The sequence below is a fragment of the Sinocyclocheilus grahami genome, unplaced genomic scaffold (assembly GCF_001515645.1).
Source record: "Sinocyclocheilus grahami isolate Dianchi unplaced genomic scaffold, SAMN03320097.WGS_v1.1 scaffold92.1, whole genome shotgun sequence".
Taxonomy (NCBI): domain Eukaryota; kingdom Metazoa; phylum Chordata; class Actinopteri; order Cypriniformes; family Cyprinidae; genus Sinocyclocheilus; species Sinocyclocheilus grahami.
This window is the reverse complement of record NW_015505271.1, coordinates 1,258,632-1,273,477: the sequence shown is the minus strand read 5'-3', so window position 1 is coordinate 1,273,477 and position 14,846 is coordinate 1,258,632. Positions and strand designations below refer to the sequence as shown.

Below are 14,846 nucleotides of genomic sequence, written 5' to 3'. Positions count from 1 at the left end.
AAATTAATTAAAATAATGCAACTCAGAATATGACGCAAACCTGCAATAATTAAATGTTAGAACACAAATATCCTTTATGTATCCCATTCTATTAACCAATGTCTTTGCTTCTGTCCTTCGGTGATCCAGATCAATCATACTAATAAGCCAAAATTACTCTAGACAAACATTTGTGTGTCTTTTATTGCTGAAGTGTGTTGAAATTTCTTCTTATGCATTCTACTGTACGGACATAAATTTACTTTCCCTTCAGCCTAAGGCTTATTAATTTCACATTTGGTGTGAAAAGGCTTTTATATTTGCCAAAAATATAACTTTTTTATTTTAAAAACAAACAAGCAAGCCCTGTCCAGATTTTAAAAGTAACGCGAAAGTAACGTAACACATTACTTTCCATAAAAAGTAACTAAGTAACGTAATTAGTAACTTTTTTTATGGAGTAACGCAATATTGTAATGCATTACTTTTAAAAGTAACTTTCCCCAACACTATTGGTAAATGAAAACTATTCAGAAGCAATAGAGTTTTAGGCTACCACATAAGCTTCTGATAAAATAAACACTCAAAGAGTCTCGTAACACGTTTGAATCGACTTCAAATGAATCAAGTAGTAGATAAAGCATCTGACCACAGACACATGACAAGCTAGTGCCATGCCCACTTGTGTTGGCCTGTATTTAACACACGTCGCAATAGTACCTGACTTGCCCACGAATGTCGTCGCTGTCATTTGTCTCGTGTGGATCTCGTCTTGTGGATGGTATCCATGGGTAACCAACAGCAGTGCCAGATCATTACCGCTACAGCGGCTCTGTTTCTGGCAGTCTGTGGCATTCTTCTGCTCGTCCTACCCACCGAAGACGTCAAAGAGCCGCCAGAGTTTATGGTAATAATAACATTTTTCTCATTCGTGACACACACAGGCTACAAATTAGAAAAAGGCGAAGGGAACGTTTCACATTCCCGCGACGTTTCACTGAGCACCTTATAAGTTAATGGGAACGAATGAGCTGCTTATCTGTATAGTATCGACCGGTTTCCGGTATAGAGCAGATAACATCGAGCGCTTCCTCTGCATGTTTCATCAGCTGGCTTGTCTTTGCTCATGGAGGTGTGATGTTGTAACGCTCAGGAGGATGGGGCCATGGAGATTCTCTCTCAGGTTGAACACTGCAAAAGTTTTTTTTTGACAGATTCGTGATAGAGCTCAGATAAAACAGATACAAGCTTTTTCTCTCAGCCCAGTTGGGTGATTTATATTTTATTTTATTTTTTGATGCTACCGTTCATACAATGGCAATAGACTTTCTAAGATATAAAGTTATATACATTTTTATCACTAGTGTAAATTTGGGAATAACGTTTCAGCCATTATGTGTCAAATAGAGAGGGGTAACAGATTTCATAACTTATAATGCTGCCTTGATGGATTTTGTATATCTGCAGATATTCACATCAGAGCAATAAGCTTCCTGAGAAATAAAATACAATACGTTTTGACATCACCAGTGTGATTTTGGGTAACGTTTAGGCCATTGTGTGTGAAATAGTGAGGGGTTACAGATTTCAGTAACCTATAATTGCTCCCTTGACGGATTTGGTGTAGGCCTGTCACGATAACAACTTTTTGTTGTGCGATATATTGCCCCAGAAATAATTGCGATAAGCGATATTATTGTCATTTTAAAGACCATTTTATGCCACTGAATATATAATAATCATAATGTAACAGCATAATAATGCAAGAAGGCCTACACACTTCACAAACTTTTAATTTTGAAGAATATTTAGTGAAGTGAAGTGAAGTGACATGTGGCCAAGTATCGTTACCCATACTTGGAATTACACACAGCAGTGAACACACACACCGTGAACACACACCCGGAGCAGTGGGCAGCCATTTATGCTGCAGCGCCCGGGGAGCAGTTGGGGGTTCGGTGCCTTGCTCAAGGGCACCTCAGTCGTGGTATTGAAGGTGGGAGAGAGTGCTGTACATTCACTCCCCCCCCCACAATTCCTGCTGGACCGGAGACTCGAACCCGCAACCTTTGGGTTACGAGTCCGACTCTCTCACCATAGGCCACGACTTCCCCAGATCATGGAAATTAAGTATCAAAATATTAGATACCTTAAAAACCTGAATAAATAGTAAATAAACATTTTCTAACAAAAAGTGCAAAGTAGAAAAAAAGAAAACAAATGCACAAAGAACTTGTACGGAGATTTTTCCATCTACAGATTTTTCCCTGACCCTCTTTTCTCTGTAAATTAAGGGTGCACACTATTGCTGAAAAACACAATCCCTACACTCTTAAAAATAAAGGTGCTTCACGATGCCATAGAAGAACCTTTTTGTCTAAATGGTTCCATAAAGAACCTTTAACATCTGAAGAACCTTTCTGTTTCACAAAAGGTTCTTTGTGGTGAAAGAAGGTTCTTCAGATTATAAAAAGGTAAGAAAGAGATGGTTCTTTAAAGAACCTTTGACTGAATGGTTCTTTGTGGAACCAAAAATGGTTCTTCTATGGCATCGCTTGAAGAACCTTTTGAAGCACCTTTATTTTTAAGAGTGTACTTAGCAGTCAGATGTCCGTATGCACAAAGGCACAGATCCCTAAACAAAACCATATCTGCAGATGAAACTTTTTTTGTAGAAGCATTTTTTAAATTTGAACTAGCACCTCATGACTACACCACGTTATGTACGAGAAGCTGCAAAAGACACAGGCGCAAGTGGAATGTACAAAACATGGTGACATTAATTTTTATGTAAATATAATGGGCGCTATGTTGCGTCATTAAAAATGATTGAGGTCATGTACATATATTGCGCGATAAGTCGATATATTGATTATTGCGACAGGCCTAATTTGGTGGCCTTTGCTGTGTGTATCTGCAGCTTGTCACATCAGACCAAAATGCTTTCAGTGGTGTAAAACAGAGGGGTTGTTTAGACAATGGGCTACCTGAGTGAATTTGGATAACAGTATAGCCGTTGTGTGCAAAATAGTGAGAGGTAACAGATTTCGGTAACCTATAATGCTGGAGACATTACTGAAGTTTAGACATCACAAGTGTAAATTTGCATAACATTAAAGTCGTTGTGTGTGAAATGGGGGGAGGGGATAGGGTATTTCAGGTCCCTCTGATGACCATTCACTGACCATCCTTCTAAATGTAAATGTAGTGAAAAAACTGAAATGATTTACAACATTTAATATCAGTTATTTAAATTGAATTTAAAATGTAAAAACATTTTTTTTAAGTTACTTCAGTTTAAGGAGTACAAAAATGTTCTTCTAGAAGACAAAATAATAATATAGTCATAAAAAAATAACATGATAGTTTATAGTTGTCCAATTTGGTTTATGTTACTGCTGCAAAATCTATGCTATTTCAGATTAGCATGGCCAGGCTGGTTTTTGGAACATCACCATCTACATCAGCTCAGAGCTAATGGCCGTAAATCATTGACATGGTTCATGCTAGCTCATAATAGAGAGCAATTTAATGATCATAATCCATCAGAACAGTTTTAAAAGTGTCCCAGTGCTTAAAATAGACCCACAAAAATAATGAAATACGTCTTTGCATAAGTTTTGTAAATGACAAAGACAGTTATCATTTAAATACAAAAATGAAAGTTTAGTGCAGATGATTTGTATTTCTTACAGAATCTTATGTTTGATAAGAGCATTCACAATAGATTTGACATATTCTTGCTGAGGTCAGTTAAATATTAAAATTAGTTCATATCTATATAATGTTGTCATACAAATTATATATCATACATCACCTTTTAAAGTGTTCAGAATGACAAAAGCACTTACAGCAATAATATTTAATGACAAATATTAATTATTTTTTGCCTTTGCCTCTTGATACTTAAAAAATTACCATGCAAAGTAATTTTACCTTATGTCCCAAGCACTTGCCAAACAAAATTTAGAATAAAAAAAAAAAATCTAATTGTAGAGGGTGAGCTATAATTATTTCTCCAGCTGTGATCACTTTTTTTATTTACACAGGCTTAAACACATAAAAGCTCTTGTTCTTATTGTTTAGATCCCATTGTTTGTATTTCCCAGCCATTTTGATTCAATGCTTTAATCCTTTTTCCTTCTTAGAAACATGAGAGTGAGTCATTGTGGTTTTGAAGATCTGGGACTATTTTCATATAGTATTTGTAACAGTACCTCGTACACACCCATCACTGTTGAATTACTTTACAGTCCTTCAGCATACTGTGACAATTCCGTTTAGCTTCAGGGTAACATCATTTCTTGAAGACGTTAAAACGACATGCTACACAGGTGACTGATGGCAGAATCTGAGCATTATGGAGTCACATTGACATAGAAAGGCAAACTTGAACATGTTTTGAGTCGCCTATTGAACTCAAAAGAGCTGCTAGTCCCTGCTATCATACTAAGCTAAAATAGCTGTATGCAAACTGTAGGCAAAGTCAAGCAAGATATGTAATTGGAAGAGATTATTATGGTTTGCATAAATGAATAAAGTTCAGGCAGTGTCTTGCCCAAAATACACAATCCTTTGGGAAGTATGTAGTGCAGGTGTGTGTGATAAAAGGAAGGAATGAAAAAGAGAGAAGTGGCGTATGCAAATGACGCTTTTTATTTCTTGACCTTTAGGTTGTTAAACATTTATTATGATCATTGAGCAAACATTTTACACTACTTCAAAGAAGTGTTTAGTTTAAGTAAATCATATTCATATTTTCAAAGGCGGCTAGAGGTGAGTCGTGTTTGCTTGAATAATAATCAGCATTATGAATTAGCTAACAAACGAAAGAGGCCTGACCATTTAAAATTCGAAATATATTGACTTTTTAAAGCAACAAGATGCATCTAGTAGAGATATAAACGAGACAGTCAGAAAACCTCAAGTATTAACTACATCTAATATGTTTACATTTATCGGCATTGTTGCACCATTAAACTTAGTTGAAGTGAGACTCTGCGTTTAAAGTAAATATTTATAGAAGCCTCCATCCAGGAGTAAAGGCTGGAATAAAATGGCAAACTGATCAATCAATTATCAATAAGCTCATGTTCGACTTCAATCATGTTGTTCAGACCAGGTTTCAATGCTAAAAATATAAATTCAAATAAATGTAAAATTTTCAGATTTGTTGACCAATTAAAACATTACAATTTAAAATAGCTGTTTAGCCTGTTTTAACATATTTAAAAATGTAATTTATTCTGGCAAATCTGATATTACTCCAGTCTTCATAAATCCTTCATAAATAGTCCTAATATGCTGATTTGGTGATCAAGGTGTCGTGCTACTTAATTTTTTGTGCAAACTGTGATACAGATTTTTTTGTTGAATAAAAAGTTCAAAATAACAGCATTTAGTTGAAATAGAAAAATGTTGTACCATTATAAATGTTTTATTGTAACTTTTGAATTTAATGTGAAATGTGTATTTGCTGAATAAAAGCATTTGCATAAAAGCAAATTCAAGGTATATATTTTGGCAGCGTGTCTGTGTATGCATGTCTTCCCTGGGAACCGAAGCCATGTCACCACAGGTTTTTAGCCTTAGTCTAATTTTTTTTGCTGTTGTGTTTGTTCTCAGTATGGAATAGTCCTGGATGCTGGATCCTCTCATACGGCTATGTTCATCTACAAATGGCCAGCAGACAAGCAGAACGGTACCGGCATAGTCAGTCAACACAGCGAGTGTCATGCCAAGGGTGAGTATTTAATGATAAATGGCTTAGGACGTTCCTCTTTTAAAAGGCCCTTTGGATAAAAACTTCAGTTATAAGACTAAATGTAAATGTCAGTAGATAAGACTGAAAGAAAAAGCACAAAAGGATGTGAGACTGCTAAAACCTTGTGTAATACTGTCTCCATTTTATTCTTTTTTTTAAGAAACAATTTACCCAAATCTTTGTTTCAAAATGTACCTCACTTCTCAGAAGTCACTCACAGAACAGACATTACAAAATCCAAACTTTATCAGATGTCCTATAGGTCATAGAAGACTGACTCATTTTTGCTTAAAGGTGAAGACCCAACTCTATACATGTTCTACAAGACCCCCCCTTTCTTTTAAACATATTCTTTTGGATTGTCCCGGTTTTAATGCAAATAGAATGCTCTTTTATGAAGTTAGTTCACTTAAGACCTTATTTAGTAAGATTTTGCCTGAAAAGGTTTTAGAATTTTTATCATATGTTAATTGAAAAAATCTTGTATAATGTTACTTGTTGTGTGTGTTTGTTTGGTTTTTATTGTATTTATGTGATATTTGTATTTTTGTAATTGAGTTGAGTTTTTGCCATGAAAATAGCCTCAGATGCTGACATGCCATTAAATAAAATTATACTTATACAAAATCCAAACTACAACATCAGATGATTTACTTTTAAATTTATATGAAGGTATTGTAATGAATTAGTAATTGGTGTTTTTTTCACTGCTTTCCAGAGTAAAAAAAAAAAACATTTGCATTGAAGTTCATTTGGACTGAGATATGACATTCTCAAGAGGAGTGCTGAATTGCAAATCATTGCTGCCCACTTCCCTTTTTTGTGGTGTTGTCGAATCACTTTGGCTCAGTCTTCTTCTTTAGGGACCTGACATTCACAGAAGTGGGATGTTAAACTCCAAGTACCCCTCAAATATTGCTGAGTGGCAGTGTTCTACGGAAACATCTGGAATAGTCATCCAAAAAATGTCTGGTTGCATTTATGGTAGTCAAGTGTCTTTGGCAGTGAAGTAGGAACTGATAGTTCTTGCCCATGCATGCCCACGCAGAGTTCATAAGATATTAAGAGGAATTCTATTGTTCATTTCAGTTGTCTGATGACTTGACCTCTCTCTTCCTCTCTCACTTTCACTAATCAGGAGGCGGGATCTCCAGTCACACAGGTAACAGAGGAGGAGCAGCTCGTAGTCTTGAGGAATGCATGGAACAAGCCATGCAGGAGATCCCAAAGTCAAGACACAAACTCACCCCTTTGTATCTTGGGGCAACGGCAGGCATGAGACTACTGAAGTGAGTCAGAAAGCTCACGTCACTTTGTGATGAAAGCTGCTTTTATAACCACTGATGACAAATTTATCATTATTCAGGCACAGTATCAACTATACTATAAACTTACCTCTTATAACTTGAAATACACTACATACTGTTTATTTGGGGTCAATAAAATGTATTTTTTTATTTTTTTAAACATATCAATACTTCTGATCAGCAAGGATGCATAAAATTGGTCAAAAGTGACAGAAAAGACAGTTATAATGTTACAAATGATTTCTATTTCATGTAAATGCTTTCTATTTATCAATGATTCCTGGAAAAAAGTATGGACAGAGAGAAGAGACTGTATTAAAAGTGGAATTTTAATAATAATAAAAAAAGATTCAAAATATGCATTTGTATCATTTCACGCAGTATTTCTAAACCCAAAGATTCAGATGAGGTTTTGAAGGAAGTGGGAGACAAACTGAAGACCTACCCATTTAGCTTCAAAGGGGCCACTATCTTAAGTGGACAAGAAGAGGGGGCTTATGGATGGGTCACAGTCAACTACCTGCTTGAGAATTACATCAAGGTAATATAGCCATACTTTATATCTCACAATATCTGAATTTCATTTAATAAAGTCCTGTTACTGGCCATTACCCTACATTTCTCTCTCTCATTCCTCTAGTATGGTTTTGTGGGACAATGGCTGTCTCCAGGCAGAGACACGGTTGGTGCTCTGGACTTTGGTGGAGCTTCAACTCAGATCACCTTTGAAACAAAACAGACGGTGGAGAACAAGGACAATCTGATGAAACTGCGGCTGTACGGACGAGACTATCAGATTTACACTCAGAGCTTTCTGTGTTATGGGAGAGACCAGGTGTTACTCAGACTGCTGGCACTTCTGATGAAGGTTAAGTGCAAACCTTTAGTCTAAACGATCATCAGACAAGCTGATTAACTGGTTTGATAGTACTTAGTGTGTAATTTCTGATGTTTTATTTGTCTTTATGTGTCTTATAGACTCAGGGTTCAGACCGCTCCATAGTTCACCCCTGCTATCCTGCGGGTCACAGTGACTCCATAAAGCTGAGCAGTGTGTTTGATACTCCATGCAATAAACCGATGCAAACTCCTTATAAACCTCATGATGACGACCTGCAAATCAAAGGCACCGGAAACTACGATCAATGCCTTGGAAATGTTTCTCATCTCTTTTCTTTTAACAAATGTTCTTATTCCAAATGCTCCTTTGATGAAGTCTTCCAGCCCAACATTACTGGAAACTTTATGGTATGAGTTTCTAGAGTGCTTAATACGGAACATTTAAATCTTGTGCATTCAGTTGAATTTTTGTAAATATATTTGATCAACTAGCATAACATGCAGTTTGTTCCTTCATCTCTCATGCTTTTGGCAACATTAATGTCTTTACTGGTGGGGGTTGGTTATGTTAACATGTAAGCAGTTATTAAGAGAGACAGCTTAAAGCATTAAAATAAATAATAATAAATTAATTTCTGGGCACTCAGTGTCATGATTGCATGTGTCATTATTATGATTATGCAATCTCTCTCTCTCTCCATCACCCTCTTTCTTTCTCTGGCACAGGCATTTTCTGCATTTTTCTACACCCATTCCTTTCTTCAGGAAGCATCAGGCATCAGCATCACGTCCCCAGCACATTTAGAGGACGCTACCCGTGTTGTCTGCAACATGAGCTTTCAGGAGGTACCGCCCCGCTGAGCTGATTTTGAGTCCTGCTATTCTGAGATGACTTTGCCCATATCTCAGCAATCCACCAATGATTGAGAGTCTCAGGTTCTCCAATTAAGAGAACTTGCTTTATCTCCTTTGAAGATGATATTTACTGTGTATTGTTTAATTATATTATTGTTAGCAAATGAAGCATTATTGAATTAACAGTTGACCTATTTATTTAGCCTAATTTTGTTAAATGACTTTCGGAAATTTCCCCAGGAAAGGAAATTTGTTTAAAAAATTATTTAAAAAAAACCTCTTGACCACTTCCACTCAACTTTCTCTTTCATTCTCCTTTCCCTAGATGACAAATAAGGTTCAGGGTCAGGGAAGCCGTCTGAAGGACTACTGCGCAGTCTCTGCCTTTGTGCAGGTGCTACTGGTCAATGGATATGGCTTTGATTACCTCTCCTTCCCGCACATCTCCTTCCAGAAGAAGGTAGCTAGACCTATTTGCAAAAACTGACTCTATTTACCTCCTTAATGCACGTTCCCTATTTGTAGGCACACAAGATTTCTTTTTGATATCACCAATCCCTCTAATTTTTTAACCCCTTCCCTCCAAACATCTGTCACTTTTCACTGTCCGGACAATTTCTCATGGACAAAATCAAGTACTATATCTCATTGTATTTTTGATTTAAAATAAGCATATTCATCACATTACAGGAGTAAAATGAATTGTAATAACTTTTGTGTTGATTTAAAGAAGTAGCTCACCCAAAAATTAAAATTAGCAGAAAATGTACTCACTCTCAGGACATCGTTTTGTTTTCCTCATCAGAGCAGATTTGGAATAATTTAGCATCACTTCTTCACTTTCTTCATCGGAACAAATGGAGAAATTTAACATTACATCAATTGCTCACCAATGGATCCTCTGCAGTGAATGGCTGCCATCAGAATGAGATTTGTTAATAAAAACACGCAACTTTTCACTTCACTGGATGTTAACTGATGGGCTGGAATTGTGTGGATTGCTTGTGGATTATTGTGATGCTTTTATCATCTACTTGAACTCTCATACTGACGGCACCCATTCACCGCAGAGGATCCATTGGTGAGCAATTGATGTACTGTTAAATTTCTCCATTTGTTCCGATGAAGAAACAAACTCATCTACATCTTGGATGGCCTGAGGGTGAGGAATATTCTGAGGGTGATTAGTATTTTCAGTAAATTTTCTATTTTTGGGTGAACTATTCCCTAAAGATTGGTGAATAAATGGACCCGATTAGGTCAAGAAAATGTTAACATGTTACTATGGTTTGCAGGCAGGAGACACGTCTGTCGGCTGGTCCCTTGGCTACATGCTAAGCCTTAGCAACCTGCTGCCTGCTGAAGATGTTTTACAGAGGAAATCGCTGCGCTCAAGTGCCTGGAGTGCTCTGATCACCCTCTTTTGCTTCCTTCTTATTATGGCGCTATATTTTTTGTTGCGAGCCATTCGTAAGAAAGACACTGATAATGCCATTTAATAATGAATGAGTTATATTGTTCCCTATGTGCATTGTTATGCACTGCCCTTAGCAATGATACATCTGTTTACAGTACATTGCAAACAACAAGGATGCACAAAGACTTTTTGTACCACATTTCATCAAACCTATCTCATTTCAATAACCAATTTCTTAACAAGCACATTTTATATAAATGATCATTTTAGAAGAGACTGTACAACATGAAACTTGATTTTAGTAGTGCTAAGTCTGATTCATCAAGGACAATCATGGCAAGATGTCTGTCTTTTCGTAATGTTGAATGTTTGTTAGGTATACTGTGTGCTGTGCCTTAATAGCATATCATATACGTTTGTTTTGAAACTTTTTTCTAGATTTAGCCTATTTGTGTGCTATGCTATGTGCTGTAAAACGAAGTCAAAGGCACTGAAAACATTCAAAATGGAAAATCTTGAAAATGTAGCTATGCAAATAGAAGAATGTATTTGATTTTGTATTGCCTGCATCTATTCCTGCTGAATCGGGAAATATTTTGTAATATTAAATAAGTTAACATGTTTCCTAATTTTTCTGTATTTTGTAAATACAATAAGACACAGAATGATTTCAAAACACTGAAATCATTCTGAGAAAGGCCAAACAAAGTAGTTTCGCTTTCACAACGAAACCCACAGCGCCTTCACGTCAATACTACAGCGAGAATAAAAATTACGCCTTCTTTCTTTGCGTGAACATTTGGGTGGCGTTATGTAAATCTTCCCACATAGTGACGTAGATATGTGGGGGCGTGTTAGAATGAGCCGTTTTAGGCGTGGATGACTCTTAACTTTTATAAAGAATATCTCTTTGGATTTTAGACTTTAGTCTTTGCAACTTTACAGATCTTCTTTATGCAACAAGAGCTTATAACACTTCAAAGAAAAAGGAAACATTTAAATCGCATCATATGACCCCTTTAATAAAATGTTATAAATAATTAAAAGCTTATTTATCAAAAACAATGAAAGGAAGCCTTTTTATTTAACTTTGTTTAGAATTTTAAATTAGTTCAAAATGTAATTTATTATCAAGTGAGTATATATCCGCAGCTCACCCTTCGACATTACTGTCACAGACACAGTCACATGACCGAAATTAATTGAGGAGGGAAAGGGGCGCAGAACAGAAAAAGTCAAAGGGAAATAAATCAATGCATTAAAATAAAGTGAACAAACTGAAATTGTTTTTCTAGCTAATCAAGGTCTTACTAGGTATACTTGAAACTTCCAGGCAGGTATATTGAGGCAAGTTGGAGCTAAACTCTGCAGGACACCGGCCCTCCAGGACTGAGTTTGGTGACCCCTGCTGTAAGCCATTAAGTCAATCAATAGAGTTGTTGCTTGAGAGGGCAGTGATTAACCATATCAGTTTATTTTCCATTTAAAAATGATCTTGCATACCTTTCAGCAAATGTGCAGTTGCGCCCCTGAACAACACAGGACAGAATACGTTCACTTTTACATATATCTATGTTTCCTCCTACATTTTTTTTGGGAATATAATAAATAGCTTTCCTGTAATGCGACAATTTTTTCCCCATTTTTAAATCATTCCTACAATCAAAAACAGTACATAATAACTTATATGGAAGATTATATAGGAGAGAGGGAGATCCCCAGGGAACTGGTGGTAAAACAGACAAATCTCTGTCACAACAGCCAAGACATTTCTTTGTTCATCAAGTTTGTCGCCCATTCAATTACTGTATCTTTTAGAATAATGTGCGACCCACTGGCCCAATGATGGAGTCTTACAGAGTGGCAAAATGTGTTTTGTGTAAAAAAATAAATAAAAAATCAGTGAATATGTTACATTTATATGCATCGTGCGTTTCCAAATGCATATTGGTTCTATGGCTCCTGATCAATAATAATAGAAAACATCTTTTTTTAATTTATTTATTTACTTTTTGCTCTGCTCTGATGCCATCTAGTGTCAGATTGATGTTTGTTCGCATGCCTGAGAAGTTTTGTGTCTCTGTACTTCACATTCAGACCTTTATAGGGCACAAAAATAGTGACTTTTTTTTTTGACCCTTACAAATTTGCTTTTGCTACTGTATTTATATATTTTCCAACACTGCACTTTATACAACCAGCTGTGTGGACCATTTAAAAACTTTAATGACAGTCCAACTGGTTGCTTCTGAATAATGATTGCTGTTGCTCCTGCCATAAACAGATCAGAAACATTAAATAGATTCTTGTGAAAGCTCTTATTAAATAAGAATTGAAAGAACAGTTGACTTAAAGACAAGTTATATTTTCATGCATTTATTTTAGTAATAATAAAATGCATGCTAAACATTAAATATGAGTGCCATCTCTAATTACACAGTGAAACAGTGTTTGTTCTCAGTATGGAATAGTCCTGGATGCTGGATCCTCTCATACTTCTATGTTCATCTACAAATGGCCAGCAGACTAGCAGAACGGTACCGGCATAGTCAGTCAACACAGCGAGTGTCATGCCAAGGGTGAGTAGATAGTAGATAGATGCTTTATTTGACATTTCTATGTCACATAGAAACGAAATTGTGTTTCACATGTCCACAGTTTAGAGTTCAGTGCATTATAAAAACATTGATATTTCAGTAAAAATCATTTAAAAAATACTAAAACATAAATATTCTAGTAAAATTATTTAAAGTACTCTGAATGTGTTAAAAAAATTAACCACAATAAAGTCACAAACTCTGATTTAGCAGCCTGATTGCTGTAGGAAGAAAGCTATTTAACTGCCGAGTTGTTCTGGTTTTTATGCTGCAGTAACTTTTTCCTGACTGCATCAATGTAAACAATCCATAAAATGGATGTGTGCAGTCCTTCAGGATGCCACCAGCTCTCCGCACACAGCGCTCTGTGTAGATGTCTTGTAGCTGTGGCAATGAGACATCAATAATTTTCTCTGTTCTCACAATCCGGCTGAGATTGTGTCTCCCCTGCACTGTACAGCTGCCGAACCAGATACAGTAGGTCAGCAGGCTCTCAACTGTCCCTCTGTAAAACAGGGTCATGGCTTATGGGATTACATCTCTGCCACAATTCTGCCTGCGAAAGATCATATTTTGAGCGCGCAAAAGTGCGTTTTGCACGCGAGCGAACTGAGTTTTGTGGAGAAAATATTTGTCTCGCAAAGAAGAAAGTATTTCGAGTGCACGAAAATACATTTTAAAGTAAGTTTTTTGATGTGTGCAGACCTTCTCTTTTGACCTTTTCTTTCACTAGCTTGCTCACCTGATGCCCGCCCTCAGTGCTCTCTAAATACTTTTTTCTTTGCAAAACGAACATTATCTCAACAAAACTCAGATCACACACGTGCAAAATGCACTTTTGTGCACTCAAAATATGATCTTTCGCGTGCAGAATTGTGGCAGAGATCTAAGCCTACAATGGCTGGGATGGGAAGTTCCACCTTCTTCAGTCTGCAAAGAAAGTGAAGGCATTGATGGACCTTCTTGATAACAGCTGAAGTGTTGTCTCTGGTAGTCAACTTGTCTGTCAGATGGCCAAGGGTGAGTAGATAGTAGATAGATGCTTTATTTGACATTTCTATGTCACATAGAAACGAAATTGTGTTTCACATGTCCACAGTTTAGAGTTCAGTGCATTATAAAAACATTGATATTTCAGTAAAAATCATTTAAAAAATACTAAAACATAAATATTCTAGTAAAATTATTTAAAGTACTCTGAATGTGTTAAAAAAATTAACCACAATAAAGTCACAAACTCTGATTTAGCAGCCTGATTGCTGTAGGAAGAAAGCTATTTAACTGCCGAGTTGTTCTGGTTTTTATGCTGCAGTAACTTTTTCCTGACTGCATCAATGTAAACAATCCATAAAATGGATGTGTGCAGTCCTTCAGGATGCCACCAGCTCTCCGCACACAGCGCTCTGTGTAGATGTCTTGTAGCTGTGGCAATGAGACATCAATAATTTTCTCTGTTCTCACAATCCGGCTGAGATTGTGTCTCCCCTGCACTGTACAGCTGCCGAACCAGATACAGTAGGTCAGCAGGCTCTCAACTGTCCCTCTGTAAAACAGGGTCATGGCTTATGGGATTACATCTCTGCCACAATTCTGCCTGCGAAAGATCATATTTTGAGCGCGCAAAAGTGCGTTTTGCACGCGAGCGAACTGAGTTTTGTGGAGAAAATATTTGTCTCGCAAAGAAGAAAGTATTTCGAGTGCACGAAAATACATTTTAAAGTAAGTTTTTTGATGTGTGCAGACCTTCTCTTTTGACCTTTTCTTTCACTAGCTTGCTCACCTGATGCCCGCCCTCAGTGCTCTCTAAATACTTTTTTCTTTGCAAAACGAACATTATCTCAACAAAACTCAGATCACACACGTGCAAAATGCACTTTTGTGCACTCAAAATATGATCTTTCGCGTGCAGAATTGTGGCAGAGATCTAAGCCTACAATGGCTGGGATGGGAAGTTCCACCTTCTTCAGTCTGCAAAGAAAGTGAAGGCATTGATGGACCTTCTTGATAACAGCTGAAGTGTTGTCTCTGGTAGTCAGCTTGTCTGTCAGATGGATTCCCAGAAACTTTTTGTTTATGGTTAGAGGGCG

At 36.7% G+C, this 14,846-nt stretch overlaps 1 protein-coding gene across 2 annotated transcripts; it reads left to right on the top strand.

The window, feature by feature from the left end:
- Positions 1-662: 662 nt before the first annotated feature.
- Positions 663-10,853, top strand: LOC107587326 (ectonucleoside triphosphate diphosphohydrolase 2-like). 2 transcript variants are annotated; one of them, XM_016275049.1, is made up of 9 exons: positions 663-886; positions 5,605-5,722; positions 6,882-7,032; positions 7,432-7,591; positions 7,691-7,918; positions 8,029-8,298; positions 8,617-8,736; positions 9,071-9,205; positions 10,041-10,853. In XM_016275049.1, exons 1-9 carry the CDS (start codon positions 758-760, stop codon positions 10,242-10,244), a joined length of 1,515 nt encoding a protein of 504 aa, XP_016130535.1. In that variant the 5' UTR covers positions 663-757; the 3' UTR covers positions 10,245-10,853. The 2 variants fall into 2 exon arrangements, with proteins under 2 accessions (XP_016130535.1, XP_016130536.1); XM_016275050.1 differs by lacking the exon at positions 663-886 and adding an exon at positions 1,074-1,162.
- The last annotated feature ends 3,993 nt before the right edge of the window (positions 10,854-14,846 follow it).